This window comes from Lissotriton vulgaris, chromosome 12 (assembly GCF_964263255.1).
Source record: "Lissotriton vulgaris chromosome 12, aLisVul1.2, whole genome shotgun sequence".
NCBI lineage: Eukaryota > Metazoa > Chordata > Amphibia > Caudata > Salamandridae > Lissotriton > Lissotriton vulgaris.
The window spans coordinates 113282285-113304854 of record NC_141700.1 but is presented as its reverse complement, the minus strand read 5'-3'; the positions used below and the strand labels follow the sequence as shown (position 1 = coordinate 113304854).

Here is a 22570-nt window from a genome sequence, read left to right as displayed (position 1 = left end):
CCATGGCCTGGTACGGTTCCAATCCTTTATTAGATCTTCATTTATAACAATTGTATTGTAGCCAATCTACTTGGCATGAGTGTGAAAGTTCAAGGAAGATTGTGCAATTTGGAACATTTCCATACATGTGCAGCCTTTATGACCTTAGGCATTGTTTTTACAAACACATGCAGAGTTCTGAGTATTGTTAATTGATATAGGATTGGACGTTAGCAGAAATTATGTTTCTACTATCAAGTCTTGATCGGTCCAGAAGAGCAAAACGTTAACGAATGGTTGGTGCGTTTTTTATAAAAACAGGTGGCAACCCTAGATGAGTGACGCCTTTACCAAACTAAACATGTTGGGCAAAAAAAAGCACTCTATACTACATGCTAGAGCGCGTAAATAGAAATGGGATGTGCCAGGTTATTTGTCGCTAAAAATGGCACCATACTCATGGGAAAGTAGGAGTGGAGATATACAGCCCGAATAACTAGTTATTTAGTCGGCACCCAGTTTGCACCGTTTTGATTACATGTGCTCCCTTAATCGGTTCTCTCTGTGAAGCCAATTTCGTTTGTGGTCCATCATTCGGCAAGGGTGGGGGGGGGGCTAAACTTTTTAAAACGTACCACGCAAAAGGGAAGGATTCTGTCATGGGGAAGGAGGCGTCATTTGTAGATAGATAAACAATGCCACATGTACATAAGGAACACCGATTCTGGTCGTCAGGTGGTCACCACCGTCACGTGTTGATACTTGCTATTGGTAACACCACTCCAAAATGGCCGCCATGTTATTACGTCACCTTGGTGGCCATGTCCGTTGTTAGCAGTATGTCATACTTAGTTTTCTCCAGGCGTCCTTAGCTGTCTTGTCCTTCGTCTATTTCCATGGCCGTCGCTGTGTCATGCCTCGGTTGTCCGTCTTCTCTTACGATGCCATTCGCTCCCGGGTGCACTGTGCTGGGTGCTGACTACTTGGCACAGAGCGGGCGCTATCGGAGGCTGAGCATGGAGCGTTTCCTGCAGGGCTGCCGGGCCGCCCTAAGGGTAAGGAGCCCGAGGGAGGGAAGAATGCAACGTGCACAGTCACGGCAACATCTGCACTGTCTACTGCTATGTACATTGAAGCACAGTGCACTCTGTTGACACTACGGACGGCACTGCACACAATCAAACCACTTGTATATCCTGCCCAGCAGTGCGCATATTGTACGGAAATTACACTAGTTGACACTGTCCTAAGGCCTGTGGGTCCTGTGCACTCATTCAGATAAACTTTGTTATATTTTCTTGCTCTGATGAGTTTTACCACTGCATGAAACTCTGAGGCAGTACTTCGAAACTGGACGTTGTAGTATTTGCTTGTCTAATTAGTTCCATTTTTTAATTTCGTGTGATCTCTGTTTTTAAAGTACTAGTCGGTCTGCTAGAATGTTCCTTAAGGAATGAAGTTTGACTACTTTTCTTTTGAACCTGTTTCCATAGCCGGTGTCTACGCCCGGTGCCTCCTTGGCGATTTCCTCGCCCTGTAAATATAATAACATCGAAAGATACACGTTCACGCGATGTGCGCGCTGTATATTGTACATTTACTGTGCCGAAAACACTGCTCAAACTGTTTACTTGTATTCACATTGTCAACACAACAAAGTAACTGAATGATTGCACGCTGGAGCCTGCAGGTACAATGCGAAGTACAATTTTCATGGTGAATTGTGTGCATGGCACTCTGGAAACTTTCTGAAAGGTACTTATTGTACTCACAGCAATGTGTAACCACCAGCTACAAATGTCAACATGCAGTACAAGCAAGCAGTGTATACACTGCGTCCTTTATATAGGCTGCTGCATCACTGCACATTTCACCCATTGTGCATCCTTCACCCTCTGTACACCCTGCCCCGACTGTGCACTTTGCACACACTGTATACTTGCAGCCAGTACTTGAATCGTACACCACATCACAAGCATGCTACGCACTGTATGCAGTGCACCCACTACACGTTTTATTAATTGTACACACTGTACTCTTCACACTGTTACCCATCCATACACTAAAAACACTTTGAAGTCCCAGCTGGCGACATCCTGCACACTTTTGCGCACTGTTTGGAATATACTTGTAGACTCTGCATACACATTTTAAATATAGTGCACACTGCAAACTTTCTTGGGACGACTTTAAACACTACGCTCACAGTTCTCATTGCACCTCTGTACACAATGTTCACAGCAGACTGCTGTTTATTTCAGTTGAGGAATTGTTTAAAAAGTCAGCTTTGGAAAGCAGGCCTTCCAATCCTCAACATTTCTGCAAAGGTATGAATCAATACAATTTTTTGAGTAAGGATTATTGTTGTGGCCACTGGAATTATGCGGCAGGGGAGCACCATATTATGCGGCAGTGTTAACTAATTTATACGGAAAAAAAGACAAATAGTGCTGCGCATTTTTGGATAGTATTTCATAATTGTATAATGTTAACACATGGTAATACTGTATGGACAAATATTTCACCTCAGTAGTACCAGTTTAACTACCAAATACTGAAATAAGCTACTGAAAGTCGACCAGTTAACCTTTGCGGAAGGCGTTACAATACCAGCAAACACATTGCAAAGTTTTTAGTAACTTTTGATCCATTTGAGCTGGAAACAATTTTTTTAGTTAACATTTGCAAATTTTGCAGCACATGATGGATTATGTTGCAAGTGCAGCAAATCCATAGTTATTTGCAAAAAGCAGCGGCTGCATAATCTCATCATTTCAGTGCCCTGGTTATTGTAAAACATATAGATCAGGATTCTCTAATGAATAGCTGGTCAGCTACAGGTAGCCCTCCAGCTACCTGCAAATAGCTCTCCTGGATGCAGTCTAGTCTACTAAATGAAAAGCTTTGGCTTGTCTGAATTAATATGTATATATCAAAAATGAAAAGTGTGTATACGAGATGAAACTGTGTGTAAAGATTTGGGGAGACCTATTACTGATATTATTGCCTTGATGCTGGGTATTGCAGCTATGACTGGTTGGTATTACCCAAGAAAAGTCATTCAAACTTGCAAATCCAGCCTGATGTGCTGATCACTAGTGCTAAATTTGCTCACAGTGGCTGTTATATTATTTTCAGAAGCTCTAATGATTTTCATTGAACATAAGCAGCTCTTACTGAAGAAAAGGTTGAAGACCCCTGATATAGACTAGCACAAAAATGAGACATTTATTTTTTATGCAGAAATCGGTTGAACACGGTTTCTTGATGTTTACAGTAGCCGGTAAATGCAATTGAGCCAACTGCTGTGTTAGTGTGCTTTACTCGACAAATTAACACTAGATAACACAAGCAGAAAAGGAAAGGAGTCTTGCCCGTCATTCGATCATGGTTTTGACATATTTGGTGAGAGCATCATGGTTTGCTGTGAAGTTGAGTAGTTACATTTGTTTAACATCTTGCGGAACTTATTATCACAAACAATAATTTTGCACAAAAAAATTTAAAAGTGACCAGTCCTTTCATGACTGAACTTCACTGGTAGTAGTTTATATAATTTGTTACTGACTTTGTGTTGTGACTGCTTCTGCTTTTTGATTCTCCAAGATACTAGCACCATTCTGAGATCCTAATATTTTCTTTACCACAATTTAATAGGCAATGCTTTATTAAGTAAGTTGATCATCCTGTAATACCGGGGTTAACTTCTTTTGGTAGTGTTTGTGTGACAGAGCCATCATCAACTATTTTTAGGGACAAGAGAGAACAATCATCTATTTTTAACTGGATGTGATGTGCTTTAGTAAGAAAAGCTGACTACTAAGACCAGTCGGGCTTAAAGCGTCTGACTGGTTTCCAAATGTTTACATAAAAAATTGGTTTATATAGAGAAGTGTTGCACCCTTTTAATAACTAGTATCATGTTTTGTATTTTTTTAATGTCACAATCAAGACTTTGCCTGTGCACGTAGTAATCCACTGAGATCATTGTATATTGTGAATAGTTTTAAGAAACTGAGTAATTAAGACTGTACAAATGTTATACCGGGGCCACTGTACACTTTGGATCTAATGCGCACACCACATTGTATCCATTATCCATATTGTGCTCATCTCTGGCATTAAATGCACTGCGCCCACTGTAAACACTGCAAAATGCACGTGATATGCGCCCTGTAGCTCTGTGTAAGCTTTACATCAAACTGAAAAGGTCTCGCCTGGTGTATATCATATAAATATTTCATTGTGTGCAGTGTACACACTGAACTACACCTGCCCTGCTCACTACTCAAACTACTATAACATTGAAACCGCTGTAAACACTGTCCAGTGACTCTTTAATTACTGCACTCTACCGATCACTGCACCTACCAACCTGATGTGTTCACCCCTGTCGTATATTGTTGAAATAGCCCACCCAGTTTACACACCATCACAAATTTAAGCACAGTGCATGTTTGTTTAAAAATCCACACAAGTCACATTCTTACTCACTGTAAATGCAGAACATACCAAAAAAGTACACTACACAGGTCATAATGCGCACTGCACGGTATGCACTGCGGCTGCAGTGCCTGATGTCCAGTACCCTTTGTGCATGCTGCGCTGCCACACGCGACAGACCAGTCTCACTGTAAACAATAACTAATCTAACTAATCCTTCTATTTGCAATGTATTTAGCCAAGTAGACAAGCTACACTGTACCTCTGTACACAGTGTACGCTCTCCATCCCGCACTGGACATTCTGCATAAATTCTACAGAATATGCATACAGAGTATGTGACACACTCTAATAGATAATGAACAAAACGTACATCTCCATGCTCTACTCTATTAACATATAGTGCACCACATTTACTTTAGGCATTAAACACTATTCTCTATATGCAAAAGCTACCAGTATTCTTTGTCCACCAGACGCAGCACACTCGTTGCACAGTGCTGTCGCACACTGAATTCCACCTTCTGTACACACCACACTGAAGACATTGATTGTACACAGTACCCTGTATTCTCTACTGTGGGAATTGCTCAATGAAACCATCCTGTAGTGCCCTTGGTAAATGAACGGCACTTATTTTACTGCACTCGCTTGCAACAAAAAGAGTGCAGACAGCTTCCCTGTCTCTCTTGAACACACAGAACTGCACAAACTTTCATTAGACTTTCCAGCTGATGTGCTCAGTGTTTTCTTGCTGCTTGGTCTTGCTAGGCGAAGATGCTGTGGCTTTCAAGCCATGCTGGGGATGCTACCACCAGATCGCCTGGATATTCTTCTGGTTGAACGGATATGTTGTTGGAACATAACGCCTCTGAGGCAAGGGTAGTACACCTACCACCAGTTTCAAGTCTCATCAAAACATTGGTAGATTATTATCCCAAATGAGGCATGCGGCAGAAGCTTGTCTATGGCTCACCCATATTTGTGAGTGTTGAGGATTCCTGGAGAGGGCTCCATACACAGTCACTGTCCATAACTGGCCTGACCGTGGCAACGAATAGCAGGTGAACTCGATGTGTGTAAATTCTGAAACTGGAAAAATCCTGGATCTCAGATGAACAGTATTTCAAAGGCTGATGACCACCATAGAATAGTTAGGGTAAATCCGTAGATTTAAATGAGTGTTTAGTTGCTGCAACATGTGCAAGTAGGAAGGTCTATTTGGTCTTGACCTCTTTTTCTTAAAGTCACTTTGTATGTAGAAATTCTCAATAAGATTTGGTGCCTTTTCATTGATCTCACAACCGTTGGGTTACGGTCACCTGATTACCAAACTTTACTCTTTGCTACCAACTTCCCTTCCAGCTGCTAGTACAGATCATCTCTCTTGTACTGATTGCCTCCTCCAAGTACTGGCATTTCTCCTTCCACAGACTCCCAATTCTGGAGGTCTAAATGAAAGCCTAAGTTGTTTGAGAAACCTTTTTGAAAGTGCCTCTTACTGTTTTTTTGGCCGGCGGATAGCTTTTTGCCATTTGAAACAACTTGGCATCTATGGACAGTGAAACATCACTGGTAATTCAGTTGTCATTAAGGTCACGGAACTGCCACTGAAGTGGCTCTTGGTCTTGAGTGAGCCATCTATCTCCATTATGAACATTAACATGATATTACAACATCCCCTCCTGACTTTGTTTATTGTCTGTTGCTTCAAATTTTACAGACCGGTAATGTTCTGCTATGGTGTTTTGTGGTCTTTATTTATATTCACTTTATATTCCCTTAACAACATCATAGGGTCAACTTATAGTCATCTGGGGACAAGCTAGAGTTCAAGAGGGGCCACAAGAAAAAAAGATGAATAGGAAAAGAGGGTCCTAGATAGTCGCAACAGAGAGACTGAGTCTTGTGGCTGAAGCTGTCTTACCCCCAATGTTTATAACAAACCTGCTGGAGTTGTGGTCCAGCACTTTTTACCAGAAAAAGTATTCTCCAATAAATGTTGTGTACCTATCTTGGACTGCTACTGCCATTAAGGTACTAGTACTTTGTTAATGCCCCTTTTAAAAGCATCATCTGAGCTCACAAGCGTCCTCTTCTAATTGTCAATCGTATGGAAACATGGCACATTTTCTACAGCTTAGCCTCAGTTTCATTTTCCCAGTTATCACTTTTCAGTATTTGCAGTGGGTTTATCATTGTAAATCTTACTCGACCCCAATTTAAATCCTCCTAACTGTATGCAGCTGTGACTTCTATAAGTGCCATCCAGAAAAATTTCTACACAGGAGTATTTTTTTCTTACTTTTGGAATTTATTTTCGCCCACATGGGACTTCAGATACCCTATAGATACATTCAAAGATCCATTACATAATATTTTGGTTTTCCAAATACTGGTACCTATACCTAAATATTCATTTCAGTTTTTTTTTAAAGTGCTCAATCTCACCATGATCTGTAAAGTAGTGCTTAACAACAATCGCTATTTTAAACGAATATTCTAACTTATGTGAGTATGTTCAACACGATGACAGAATGGGTTAGAAAAGCACAATAAAACGTGTTTGAAAATAAAACTACAATTTCCAATTAAAATAAAAACTGAAAAATAAAAAGTGTTAAACAGTGGTCTCAGTTGCAAAATAGATCAGGGGATACATTGATAGTGCTACCTAGAAATAGCAATAATCGATTGTCAGCACTGCCTCCAGACCCTTTAATTCTGGGATATTAATATTAAGGGTAAGTCGTACATTATTTTTTGCTACCATGACAATTGATAAACTAATATGAATTAAAGATGTCAGCTAATCTGTCACTTACAAAGTATATCTTTTTTTGCTGCATGTAATAGAAAAGGCATATTGTGGTAATTTTGTATTTTAGTCAAATAATGCTATTTTGGGGCACTAGTGACATTAACGGTTAGCGTTTTCGACTCGTGTTTTTGTATCATGTCACAAAAACTGCTGGGTGTGATCACTTGACCACAACATGTGGTTTCAGCAAGGTATTGTTTTGTTAATTGGGTCGCTGTTCATTTATTTAAAAAAAGAAATAAAATTGCTGTCTGAATCTTTACTTTTTTTTTTAGAACATTTCTATCTTTTTTAATGCTATCTATATTTTTTTAAATTAGAACTCTGATTACTTCCTATTTTTCTGTGCTTTTGCCAGCATGATTTTAAGGGTGAATCTAACCTTTACCCGTATCTGGAGCCCTGTTCCCAGTTTCTTTTTGTCTTCTCGAATGCCTCAGTGCCTAAATTAGCCATGACATCTTCGCAAGATATTTGTAGCCAGTTATGCCGCCATTACGTCTGGGCTGGAACGATGGAGCACAGGGAAACCCCCTGAGGTGTAAAAATGACCCAATTTTTCTCACACAGAGCTTCTGTCCTGATTAGCTATGGAGAGGCAACAGCCGCAGGTCACCTATCTAAAGCAGTGAGATTCAAAACATGCTAATTATAAGAGCATAACATTTAAAAACACAATTACGAACATAGTAAGAGATGGCTGCTTTGCTGGAATTTCTCTCTCAAAATATTTAGAGTTTGATCCTATCACGGTTCACATGAGTTCTTGTTCATGTAGATAAGCTCCTGCTACAGAGGTGATGGTATGCAGCCACGTCATAACTTCTAATCTCAGCTGATACACTCGTTCATCTTTCCGAGGTTAAGACAATGAGTACCATTAACTTGTGTAGTGATTAAACACCAGTATTAAGTGACACACTTTGGTGTGTTCTGTGTAAGTGATATATTTTTTTTTTAACTTAGTTTAATATTTATAGTGCACATCAAATCGCAGCAATAGCTTCAGGCATCCAACAAAGTACACTATATAAGCTAAACACAGTGTTGAAAAACGTAAAGTGGTGACTTCAAATATAAGAATAGAAATATCAACCATAGCAGCTACCCCAGCTTCTTGTATGTGTAAATATATAAATAATGTGTGTGTGTGTGTGTGTGTGTATATATATATATATATATATATGTATATATGTATGTATGTATATGCATGTGTGTGTCTGTATGTGTCTGTGTGTATGTATGTGCGAGTGTGTATATATGTATGTGTAAATATGTATATATGAATGTGTAAATATGTATATATGTGTGTAAATATGTATATATGTATGTGTGTAAATATATATATCAGTGTGTAAATATGTATATATGTGTGTGTAAATATGTATATATGTGTGTGTAAATATGTATATATATGTGTGTAAATATGTATATATATGTGTGTATATGTATATATGTATGTGTAAATATGTATATATATGTATGTGTGTAAATATGTATATATATATGTGTGTGTATGTATGTGTGTATGTGTGTGCGTTGATATACGTGTGTGTACATGTATATATGTGTGTGTGTGTGTATATGTGTGTGTATATATATGTGTATATATATATGTGTGTGTATATGTGTGTGTGTATGTATGTGTGTGTGTGTGTATATATATATATATATGTATATATATATATATATATATGTGTATATATATGTTTGTGTATCTTGAACTGTTATTGCATTCAAAAACTGAGTTGCAGAGACTTTTAAGCTAACGTCTGTATTATTTTGGCCCCTTTCTGGGTATGGGGCCCTACACAGGAATCCCCTGCCCCTCACCAAGATTCTACGGTGCATATGTTCCGATGGCATTACGGGTACTTGAATTAGTTGTTATGTACTGGTGTTAGGCTGCAGCTGGTTAAAGTCTGGATCAGAAGAATCTATCTCAAGTTAAATGATGTTGCTGCTGGATCGACAATAGGTACTTACCTTACTCCTAGATACTTGCACCGCCGATTTCATTTGCCAAAGTACAATATTTGAAGGGCAGGCCAAGGGTCTGAGGGTTTAACATGAACCTGATGTTAGTGAGAACTCTCAGATCAGGGGTAGTCTAGGGCAGTTATAACACTCTTCTGTCAGCCTCTAATTAGAGTTCCTTTTTAACACCACAAATCCTTATTCTGGAGTTGTCCTCTTCCTTATAAACACCTTACTGGACTACTCTACTAACCAGTGGACTTTGCCATTGTCAGCGTCCACTGGGAGTTGACCTTGGGGAACTCTCGTAATGTTTGATTAAGTGAGTGTGTAGCTCTTGAGTCTGTACAAGTGGCTCTTTGCTCCAGTTACTAATGTCTAGGCTGCTCTCCCTGGCCTTTAGATGTCTCCTTGGTATCTTGGAGTCATATCTGCCCACAGTAGATTCTCTGTCCAGACTTCCAGATTTATTATCAACCCTCCGCGCTTTACCTGCTACCGTCCTAATTGCAATCAGAAATGCGCAAAATAAATGTATTCACGTAAATCATATGACTTTAGAGATTGTTTCAGTTGTTTTTTTTCCTTTGTGAATAGGAGCAAGTTAAGTCCTCTGTGTTTGTGTTAGAAATGCTCAATATCAAATGTGAAACAAGCAACATGTGTCAGCATTTCGTAGTTTTCTTCAAGAAGCGTGTTAAAAAGCTAATATGTTCTGGATAAAACCCATACAAAATAACAAATAAAAACTCAGTCAAAAATATAACGCTGGGTCTTGTGCTCTAAATTACGTGGTTTTGCAGAGATTTGGCCATGGTCATCAGAATGTTTCTATAATTATAAAAATGACTCACTGAGGTTAAAATGGGAGTTTCCAGAAAATATATTTGAAAAAAATATATATAGTAGGATGATTCGTCAGAATCTGCTTTCTCCCAGACAGTGAATGTGTTGGAAATTTGGTAAAACGTTAAGTGTAAGGATGCTTAAACCTCCTTGTCGCCCTGCCCACACTGGCAAAGAACTACCTCGTGCAAAAAGTTAGAGCGAGTTGTATTTTTGGCCAGCACCCTAGCCGTAGTCCCGTCAACAACACAAATCAATGGTTTCAGAAAGGGCGGGCCGTGCAGTAAATATATTCCAGCTGGCTTTCAAAGAGACTTTTAATATATTTTAACGTATAGCATGGGCTCCATGCTGCTGCCCACATTGGTCAGGTGCTCATGACTTATTCAAGGCCACTGAGCGCGGCGGGCTTAAAAAGGCAGCTGCTTATACAGGGCTGGCTTTGCAGAAATCCAGGGTCTCCGAATGAGGGTTTCTGAGTCAACCAGTCCGCAGGGGCTATTCTTTGATGCAGAATATGGCTCCTGGCTCAACAAGTCTCCCCAGGCATACAAGCATAATGTATAATAATAAATGTTTCACGCTCCTCCTACCTCTTTTTTTTGGTCTGGCCTTTATTCCTGTTCTGAGGCTGTTTCCTAGTTGTGTTAGCTCTACTGCTGCTCTGTCAATTATCAGAGACTTTGCATTGATGGAAGACTACCAGACAGTGCAGCTGTCTAGTTGCAAAGATATGTTAGGGACATTCTTAAAGCTTCCTAAAGAAGACGTTCCTCCCTTTGCACACCATTGGCTTAGAATGTTGTCACTCACTATTGCTTGCTTTCAATTCGCTGGCTTCATTTCTTGTAGTCCATCCTGTCTATGTCCCTACCCTGGGGCACAGCCTGTTTACCACCCCTTTGGCGGCTCCTTTTAATCGTACACAAGTGTGTGATTTTCTAAATTCTTTTTTTTCTTCATAATGCACTCCATGAGTGTATATTTTCCGTCTGTCTTGATAGTGTGGTTCTCCGCTCATCCCGGCTCCTCATGTTATTCTGTCGACTGTGTGCTTCTCTCCCCCACCAGCATGCCATTCCACCCAGCACACCATATTCATCTCTTTGGAGCCCTTCTCCCCCCCCCTTACCCCACATCATCTGCAGTGTCCTCTTTCGCCTGTTCCCATCTCCCCACGCCTGCTCTCCATTTTGCTTTGTCCCCTGTTGGCTCCCTGAATCCAACCTGCTCCATTGTGTTTTTTTTTTTAGCTCATTCAGTGCTACTTTTTATTAATCGGTCCATCTCAGAATGGTAAAAAAAATGCTTGCCTCGTTTTGTCCTGCGCATCCCTGAGAGGAGCGATTTGTAAACACTATATCCACACAGTTGGACGACCCGCGAACCAGACAAGGCTGCGACTCCAAGATCAATACCTTGAGTAGTGATTGAAGTGACGAACAGTGTTGTTTGATAACTGTTATCTTCAACCAAGGACATTAAACAGACAGTGCTGTCCTGAAGAGACCTGTGGCTTTATTCCACCAGGGTCGAAACGTCGACATATTCTCAAGGTTATCATGCGCTCTTGCGTTCAAACTATGATGTATGCAAGCTGGCGATATGCTGATAACCGGAGTTGGATATATATATATATATATATATATATACATATATACAAATATAATTATTTAGCATTCGCTGAGCACTATATGCACCTTGCACCGTCTGCACTAGGCTATACAAATACTGTATTTTGATGATGCAATAGTAATACACTACTTGGCAAAGGGACTGGGGCTTATGACTAATTGAATGATATACTACTAAAGTCCTATGCAATTGTTTTAATTGGGTTGGTAGATCTATGGAACCACTGTGTATGTTCTCACCATATTTTGCAGGCATGTGCAAGTATTTTGGTGTGCGCCTACAAATGGACATGGTAGCTGCAGCATATTGTGCTTTTTTTAAAACTTATTATTTATCAGTCCATCTCAGATTGGGAAATAACAAAAAAAGTACACTCATTTTGTAGGTGAGCACATCTTAGCGCTTTTTTACTTTTGTCTGAGACAGCGCGCATGTCAGAAGAAGCTTAAAGTATGCTTAGAGCCCGCCCATTACTTTGCATTGGTTGGCTTTCAGGCACCTCTTGTTTCCTTGCTTCTTATCGGTCACGCCTCATTGTTTCTTGCGGCTGTTTGCCTTCTCTTGCTCTCTCCCGGAGCTTCGATCCCTGCTGCTACTTTTTAAAAAACGTTTTGCAATGCACTCTAGAACATCGATTTTTATTTAATTATTTTTTGAAAATGAATGTGGTAGTTTGAAGGCGTTTTGAAATCTATTAGTCAAAAAATATATGGCCTCTTCCACTTATTGAGCTTATTGATAATAAAGGCCTGATTTTGAATGCACAGAAATATTGGAACTAATAGGTTTTTTTCCCGTACCCGAGAATAATTTTAGAAAGATGGGTTAATCGAACTACAGTGACATAATCCATCCTAATAGTGAACTCTTTAAAGCAACATTCTTTAAAAAATCTGAATGGACAAATTATAAATATTTCAGCTTAATTATTCCAGTGAAGGTGTATCTTTTTCAAAAGAGCCATATGGGAGACCCACAGAAACACAAATTGAAGCATTGCAGAGCACAACCTCCATCCAGGTTATAGTGGTCGAGTTTATATTAAGTATTTCTGTAGGTTATCTACCTACAGATAAATTGGTAGTGGTAGAATGGTATGGACTGAGACCAAAATCTGGTATGTAAACCTGGCTGAAAGTATGCATTGCTATCTCCACAGCCTGAATGTGGCTTTTGAGAAACAGTGCGCGGTATATAGTAATAGGAGGAAATAGGAAGAGTGGTGGGAATAATTTGATACTGTGCAAAAGATTAAGGAATGGGCTTGAATATATTCAAATCTTAATAGGATTAAAATGTATATCATATTTTCTTTTTCTTCCTATTATACAGAAATATTTTTATTTACATTCTTAACATCTGTAATTGTTTGGTTCAGGACCCTCTCAAATTTTATTTTAAAGATGAAATCGGTGTAAATTACAGAGCTTCAGTATTGGGCCATTCGCCTCAATAATGTCACAAAAAGAAGATCCAATTGTCTGTGTAATAGGTCAACTTGACAGAAAATGTGTTGAATCCTAAACCTTTGAGATATGTTGATTGTGTAGGGTTGCGTGCCTCCGACTATGACTAATCTGATTGTTGAAACCGGCGACTCCTGAGCTCCTCTTGTGATATTAACATTGACTAGAGACCTTCCTGGGAAATTCAGATTCAACAAATTAAAATGTATTTCAACATTTCAAAGTAACTGGTAGTCTCACGGGAGGGTGCAGTATTCACAAAATCAGTGACTAAATGTGTCTGATATTCATCCTGGCGCTTTACTGTACTAGCATATTATGAAATCTGTAGATTTTACAGTTGCATGTCTTTGATGTGCGATTAGGGTATTCTTTGTTTCTGTTTTACTAACTCTGTAACTGCAGTATAAATGCTTTAATTCTTGTTAGCGGGCTGATTTTAAACACTGGGTCATTAAGAGAATTGCAAAATTTGGTCAGTGAGCTGAAATCTATGATTCCAGATGGTAGCCTCCTCAGGAAATTCAAGTGATTACACAATTTGTCCCCCAGAATACGTAATAAACCGCTTGGATGTGGTAATACTGGGTCCTATTCTAGGCAGTTTTCACCGATTCTTGCTCCAAGCAGCTGGAAACTGGCAGCATGCAGCTGGTTGGGTTGAGGGGGACAGGGGTGCAGAGCTGTCTTTTGTCTGTGAGAGGGGAACTTTGTTGGCTTCCCGTGCTCCAGCATGGATTGGGGTTTGCTGCTCCCTGGAGGAGCGATGTGAGGCCTGGTGTTGCCAGTCTTGGAATTATGGTGCCCGGAACTTGTGGACCCCAAAATTCCAGGCTTGGAGAGATCTGGAATTGGGAGATGTGGCACAGGCACCCTTAAAAACACGTTAAAAGGTTAGTAGAGGAAGCTCTGGGTTCTGGGGTATGCACTGCACACACGTATTCTTGGCCTCATTTCTCCATTGCATCTACCAATGGTAGGGTCCGATCCGATCCGACACAAAGGCTGCTGGAACCTCACCATTATGGAAGAGGCTAGAAGCAGATGGTAGAAAAGTGTACTCCCATAGGTGTGCATTGCTCCACGTCTTCCCTATGGCTAGTAGGTGGCCACTGATGTGAAGGTCTTAAAAGATTAACCTGAAGAATTCTGTTTGGAATTGGAGTGTAAGAAAGCACCTGGGAGCAGAAAGTGCAGCAGGGTTCTTCAATTAGTGGTACTAACCTAATTGGGCTACTAAGGGGCTATCTTTCATCTGCCTGCAAGTGGCTGTCCATGTGTTTGTTTTATGCATCTCTGATGTCACTTTTATATGGATCTCAATTCCAGGTAGACCAATGGCTGTCACGCAACAGTTACTTAGAAGGCGTGCCTCCAGGTAAAGCAAAATACTATTATGAGGGCGGCTAGCCCTTCTGGTGTCATCTGTGCAGGACTTAAAGATTTTGAACAATATAGGATCCAATAGGAATTGACCAAAGGCAGTATACACACAGCTACTTTTCAAACTTGGCTACGAGCCCATGTGTTCTGTGCAGCTAGCCAATCAGGGTGAGAAGACAATACGTGCAGCAAAGTTACTTCTCAGGAGATGACCCCTTCGTGTTGCCAGGAAAGTTCTGCCCTACCCAGTGTTTGTTGCTGACCACTGAAGAAATCAGGCCTTTGTTGTATCATGTTGTAGCTCTCCTCTCAGATTCTTGTAAAAAGCACTGCCTTTAGTCCTACCCTTTTTAGGTCTCGCCCAGGCAGTGCATGCACTTTTTCTCGAGACATACTGTATCTACTGTATGGGCTTTCGGCAGCCAATCCGTTTTCAATTGTTCCTTTATGTGCCTTTCGAAATTACTTTGTTTTTGAAAGTGAATAGTTTACATTTGTCCCTCCTTTTGCTGTTTTGGTCAAGCCCTGGATACTGGCCCTGTTATACGGATCACTTCACTATCAGCCATATGTTAGTATTGGCACACTACTTTTCCTTTTGCATGGACTTGTTTGACTTTCCGAATGTGCTTAGCCAAAGGCTGCAAAACATGTCCTTATCTTGTTTTCCACTGTCGTTGGTTTCTTGAGTGCTTTTTCAGCCGGAGCCTGTTGTTTTGCATCCCATAACATTTTTGGTTTCATTAGCTCAAATGTCCAAACCTTATATAATATACTTACTTATTGGAAGTGTAGTTTAAGAAGACGGCGGACAGTAGGATCAACCTATTTACATTGTGCTCTTGACAGCCTGGTTATTTGGATATGATTAAAGAAGTAAACATGCTGTTATTGCTTCATTTTATGAAAATGGAAGCAGCTTTAAGTTGCTTGCATTCAACTTTTGATACTTCTTTTAGGTTTCAATCTTTGGTGAAATAAAACCGATATCAAGGGATGCCTCCTTGTGCAGCAAATAATGTTAAGTACTTTAACAATATATCCTGAAAGTAGACTGTGCAGCACAACCTCAGCACCAGCACAGCACCACTTCAGCCCCAGTGCTGTACTACCTTAGCATCAGTGCAGCACCACTTCAGCATTAGCGCAGCACCACCTCTGCGGCAGTGCAGCATCATCTCAGCACCAGTGCAACACCAACTCACCATCACTCAACAACACCTGGGCACCAGCACTGCATCACCTCAACATCACTCAACACCCCACGCAGCACCTCATCCGCATCAGTGCACCAGTACCAGCTCTGCCCCACCACAGAATCGGCGCAGAAGCACCTCAGCACCAGTGTAGCACTACCTTGCAGCAACTCAGCAACAACACAGCACCACTTCAGCATTACCGCAGCACCACCTCTTCACTAGTGCAGCATCACCTGAGCACCCACTCACCATCACTCGGCAACACCTGAGCACCAGCATTGCTTCACTCGCCACCACCTCAGCACCACCTCTGCACCAGTGCAGCACCACCCCACTAACAATGCAGCACTACCTTAGCGCAAGTGCAGCACCACCACTTGAGCATCAGCGCAGCACCTGCACAGCATCACTCAGCAACAGCGCAGCCTCTCCTCAGCATCACTCAACACTCCACACAGCACCACCTCCGCATCAGTACACCACCACCAGTGCAGTCGCACCACAGCATCAGCGCAGCAATACTTCAGCATTAGTGTAGCACCACCTCTGCAACAGTGCAGCATCAACTCCCAACCAGCTCACCAACACAGCACCACCGAGCACCAGCTCAGCATCACCTGAGCACCAGCAAAGTATCACTCAGCACCACCTCAGTATCATTAGCACCACCTGAGCAGCACCTCCGCACAAGCGCACCACCACCTCAGCACCAGAGCAGCATCAGTGCAGCACCACCTCAGCATCAGCACAGTATCCTCTCCACATCAGTACAACACCACCTCATCATCAGTGCACCATCACCAGTGCAGCACCACCTTAGTACCAGCGTAGCCCCACTTCAGCAGCAACTCAATCCCAATGTAGCACCACATCAGCACACCATCTCAGCATCAGAACAGCACCTCCTCTGCATCAGTGCACCACCACCAGTGCAGAACCACCTCGGCACCAGCACAGCCCCGCTTCAGCAGCAACTCAACACCTACGCAGCACCACTTCAGCATTAGCACAGCACCAGTTCACCATCCCTCATCATTACCTGAGCACCACCAAAGCATCACTCATCACCAACACAGCACCATCTCCGTATCACTCAGAACCACATGAGCAGCACCACCACAGCGTCAGCGCTGCACCATCTCAGCATCAGCACTGCACCACCTCAGCATCAAAACAGTACCATCTCAGCACCGTACCCCCTCCTCATCACTGTACCGCCACCAGTGCAGCACCACTTCGACATCAGCACTGCACCACCTCTGCATCGGTGCACCACCACCAGCGCAGCCCCACCTCAGCAGCAACTCAACACCAATGGAGCACCACCTCAGCATCAGCACAGCACCACCTCAGCATCACTCAGGACCACCTAAGCATCACTCTGCCCCACCATACACCACTCTGCGTCACCACAGTATCACTCGGCACCACCTTACCACCAGATCAGCATCTCCTCAGCATCACTCAACACCACCACAGCATCACCTCCACATCAGCGCACCACCACGAGAGAAGCATGAACTCAGCACAAGATCAGGACCAACTCAGCATCACTCAGCACCACCTGAGCACAACCAAAGCATCAGTCAGCACCACCTCTATCCCTCAGCACCACCTCCACGCAAGCACACCACCACCTAGGCACCACCTAGGCACCACCTCCGCACCATTGCAGAACCACCTCAGCACCAGCATAGCATCAACGCCGCACCACCTCAGCATCCGCACAGCACCACCTCTGCATCAGTACAGCCACACCTCTGCATCAGTACAGCCACACCTCTGCATCAGTACAGCCACACCTCTGCATCAGTACAGCCACACCTCTGCATCAGTACAGCACCATCTCATCAGCACCGCAGCACCTCACCATCTCAGCACCATCACCACCGCCTTCTTGTCAGTGCACCACCACCTGTGCATCACCACCTCTTCATCAGCACAGCACCACCTGAGAAGCACCACTTCAGTATCAGCACTGCTCCACCTTCTCATCAAGGCACCACCACCAGTGCAGCATCAACTCTGCATCAGAGCAGCCCGACCTCAGCACCATCTCCGCAACAGCACCACCTCCGCATCAGTGCGCCACCACCAGTGCAGTCCATCTCAGCAACAATTCAGCACCACCTCAGCATAGCATCACCTCAGCAGCAATTCAGCACCACTATAACATCAGCGCAGCACCACCTGAGCATCAGCACTGCACTACTTGTGCACCAGTACAACACCACCACCTCAGCATTACTTACCACATCAGTATTACTCAGCATCACCTAAGCATCCATTCCTCACCAGCACACCACCACCTCAGCATCGTGCAGCACCACCTCAGTCTGCCCCTGGAATCTGGCATCTGTTGATTCTCCCATAGTGTCCATCCGCTGCTCATGTAATTGAGGTGCTATTTCCCAACCTCCACCCTCTCGTTGTTTATGACCCCCCCCCCCCCCCCACCCCCCAAAACAAAAAAAAGCTATAACAAACCAGCATTAGAACAGGCAGGAAGAAGTTGCCAGCGTTGCAAGGACAAGAAAACTAGAAGACTTTTTTATGTGATTTTTTTTAATTGTGTTGTTCAGGTGTACATAATGTCTTCTTGGTTATATATAAAGCAACAAAAATGCTTATAACACTTTTTAAATATAACTTTTCAACATGCTGCAAAGCAGCCACAATGTCTACAACATAGCTTAAAGACATTGGCAAAGCCAGTAGATATGGCTAAACACTTGTACGGTCCCAAAGGTGAGGCTTTTTGGCTATGCCAATGCTTGTTATGTAAAGGCTGTGGTTCTATGTAGTATTGTAATTAAGATTACTACACTTCCCACGATGAGACGTTAAAGGGTTTTTCTGATGGGAAGCATGCTACTATGTGTTGATGGGACTTTACATCACTAGCTTGTTAACCCAATTTGTTAATGAGTACTATGTAAGATAAACTAACATAACTTTACTAGTTATGCTATGTTCTCTAACATAGTCTCAATAGCAGCCACGCCTTGGCTCTTATTGTGCAGACTCAAAGCTCAGGCATGAGTTCCCAAGTGACTTCTATAATGTTTAAGTTGACCACCCAATACTGCAAAATCATATACAATCAGTATTGCATTGCTGTGCTTGTGGACTTTTTTCCCTCTAGTTTAGGCAAATACAACGACAGGGCTACACCTTTATGAATCTAGGAACTACTGAGCTCTGAGTGGGTACCAACCACACAGCTCGGTCTAGTACGCACCAGCAAATTCAGACATAGCCTGATTCTAATATAGTCAGGAGCATCACACACATAATAGGCAATATATTGAATTGCTTCCCTCTTGTCAGTCCATTGGGAAATGCTGTTTCGTGGCGCTTAAAGGTGTACTTTTCTAGGGATTCATACAAGGATGTTATTCACTTTGACCCTTTCAGTGAAATCTTCATACAATAGAAAGAGTAACAATCCGATCCCAAAACCCTGAAGATAAATCTTAAGTAATTTGGGAATCTACTTCAGATTGCAATTTCAAATGCTGCCCTGGATAACCAAAATATTTGTGGAGAAGGCACTGTCTCTCATTAGCCTCTTCCAGGGCTAGATGGAGTCAATTCCTCTACCACATCCAGAGACCGTGATTCATACATCCAAAGGACTTCTCAGTATTTTCAGTCTCACTGGAGATCTTCCTGCTATGATGTCAGAATGATTTCATATCATTACCATGACTGTTAGAATTGGCTCCTGATGAGGACAAGAGAACAAACACACTTTGTTGGTATCCGGATCCAAGAAAAAGTCTACACAGATCTCATAGTGGACAATGCACGGCCTCTGCGTAGTGATCTCCCAGGATGAGATGTGCAACAACCTTGAGCCCGTCTGTGTCTTTTTGTTGAACCTGGAAAACAAAGATTAGAAGACCTTCTAAGGGTGGGGTTGAACATAGATCTTTATATTCTCCAAGTGATATCAAAATAGTCCATTTAATATATCTATCCTTAGTGTAATGATGCTACAAATCAACTATGGTTGCTATGGAAAATCCCTTCAGTCAAGAAGGCTGCCATATGACTGGTTCTTGTTTTTACAGTACTTACTGGCTGCCCCTAAGAGCACGTCAACCTATGTAATACACTCGGAAGTGGCCCTCCGGTACATTTCGGACATATTTAAATCTGCCCCGGTCCTATTATGGCACAATGTATGGAATAATTCTTGTACTAGTTTTAACACAGAGATAATAGAAGACTGCCTGGCATGTGATGGAGCTACTAATAACAAATGGTTCAGTTATGTCAAAAATGTGTTGCATGAAATTGGTCATCCTGAATATTTCTCAAATCCACTTAGCATGGAGAGTGTGTCCAGAACTGTTTTTAAAAAGTCTTTACAACAACACCTTGAGAATAAAAGATACCGGGAAGAAAGTTCTAAGAAATCCGTTATGGACCATGACCTAATAACCGTTCACTAGGGCACTCAGTTGTATCTCTTGTTTGAACAACCTTTATATCATCATATGCTGTTGACCTTTTTTCGCCTGGAAACCTTTTACAGACTTGTTACTCTACCACAGTGCAATGATTGGTCAAGAGAAAAAAGAACTTGTCCCTGTGACGATGTGTCTGTCCAGTCAAATATACATTGCATTCTTTTTTGCTCTTTTTATAGTTATCCATCGAGGAAATTGCTCAAACCTCTGCTTGTTTCATGGGGTCTGAGGTCATGCAGAGGAGCATACAACAAATTAAGATCTTTAGATGATGAGTGCACTATTAGTACGGTTTCCTCTTTCTTGAGAGCAATTATGAGATACAGAAATACCATGTAAATTGAACTCTGCTTGTTCTAATTTTCACCCATATCCGCTAGAATGGTTGTAACTCAAAATTAATTTTTATACTACCCACCGGTATTCTATAATTACTCTCCTCACTTTTAACATGCTTTTAAACAGTTTTTAATTATCTTCTTTTAACTGTGTATCTAATATGAAGAGACCTTAGATTGATTATATTTGTTGTTTTTAAATCTTGTTTTTATCTGTACGCTTTTATGAATTTGTCTCTAAAATTCGAATAAAGCTTTTTGAAATTGAAAAAATCGAAATTGACTGGTTCTTGCCACATAGCCACACGTCCCAACCATTTTTTTAGGTCGAGCCTACATGACAGCGCAGCTAACTGGATGAAAAAGACCTTTTGCCAGCTTAACACAACCTTACAGTAGGCTCAAGTATTGCTTACTATTGGTTGCCATTATTGTTATAATCATTTGCTTGCTTCTTCTTATAATGGCTTACATTGTACATCATGTGTTTGTTCCTCTCTGGGGCCGTCACATCTTTACTTGTGTCCTTAAACTGCTCAAAGCCAGCCCAGCTCAGAGTTGTCTCATCTGGGTGCTTTCTTCCCCTGTGCTTCATGTTGCTTTCCTTCCGCCAGCTGCCCATGTTGCTCTTGCTAGCTTGTGAGCTTCTCTCTCCGTCCATAGTGTTGCTCTCCCTCCCCTGCTGCTTTTCCCCATCCCTTGCTCACTCCCTGTTGGTTCTCACCCCAACCACTCTTACGTTGTATCCACATCACTGTCCTATTTTTTAAGATACAATTTTTTAAAGTATACTTTAAAAAAAAAAAGTTTTGTGCCACTCCTTTTGTTTAAATTAATTTATTGAGCCGATATATTAAAAAAAAAAAAGGGCCATTTTAGGAGCCCATTCTGTAATAAAAGTATTTGAGCACAAACGTCCTCACTCATGCATGCACAAACAAAAAGATGCAGCCACGTCATTGCAAATTTTTCTTCTTTCTCCTTGTGTTCATGCTGTACTCTATACATGATCAACAAAAGGCAATAGTAGAGCAAATTGAAGTCAGTCCAGGCTCTTGATTTTGCTTGTGCCTGTTGTTCCAAGAGGCATCATTGGAATCTTTGTATAGTCTGTGAGCAGGTTTTTTAGTGTTCAGAAATTTGGCGCTCAACTTCTCACGGTAAAGTTTCAGAGTAACGTGGCTTTAAGGTAGGTGCTTCTTGGCCAGAGGAAAACCTTAACCTCTGTAAGGAGAAGAGGTTCAGGGACCTCCCTCTTATTGTGATTGAGCAGGGATCCAGAGCACACTATACGTATCAAATGAAATTTCAATCTTCAAGTATTCATACATATGGGATAGATCAGACCAAACGTAAATTTTCAAACGTTTTATTAATCAACAGTGTTCTCCTTTCGGGAATCACTGTACCTGTCACTCTAGCCTACACGTGTTTCATCACAGCATGTGGCTGTGACTCTTCAGGGCTGATCTTAAGCTTGGTGCAGCTTCGGTTTCCAAGTTCCCGCACTTGGAAACCGAAGCTGCACCAAGCTTGACCACGGGCAACAAACGGCCCAAATATACAGATTTTTGATTATTTACGCTGTGAAACCCTACACCCAACCTTTTGGCTGACGGCAACCGAAAACCATCGGTGCCGTTCTCGTTTCAACAGAAACTACCCGATAAGGACCGAGTCGGAATTATCACCGGTCACCCGACAACGCGCCTCGATCATTAAGATCAGCCCTGAAGAGTCACAGCCACATGCTGTGATGAAACACGTGTAGGCTAGAGTGACAGGTACAGTGATTCCCGAAAGGAGAACACTGTTGATTAATAAAACGTTTGAAAATTTACGTTTGGTCTGATCTATCCCATATGTATGAATACTTGAAGATTGAAATTTCATTTGATACGTATAGTGTGCTCTGGATCCCTGCTCCATCATTGGAATCTTGATTGGAAATTGAATTACTTTTTATGATCAAATCAAATGTTAACTCCGTTTCATAATGAATGGT

General features: G+C 41.8%; 1 protein-coding gene across 1 annotated transcript in view; it reads left to right on the top strand.

The window, feature by feature from the left end:
* The first annotated feature begins 935 nt into the window (after positions 1-935).
* The window catches only part of PRUNE1 (prune exopolyphosphatase 1), an 80967-nt gene continuing 59332 nt past the window's right edge, over positions 936-22570 (top strand). Inside the window, exon 1 of the mRNA XM_086947441.1 lies at positions 936-1034. Within this exon, the coding sequence (XP_086803567.1) occupies positions 996-1034 (39 nt within the window). The 5' untranslated portion in view covers positions 936-995. The remainder of the gene's footprint in view (positions 1035-22570) is intronic.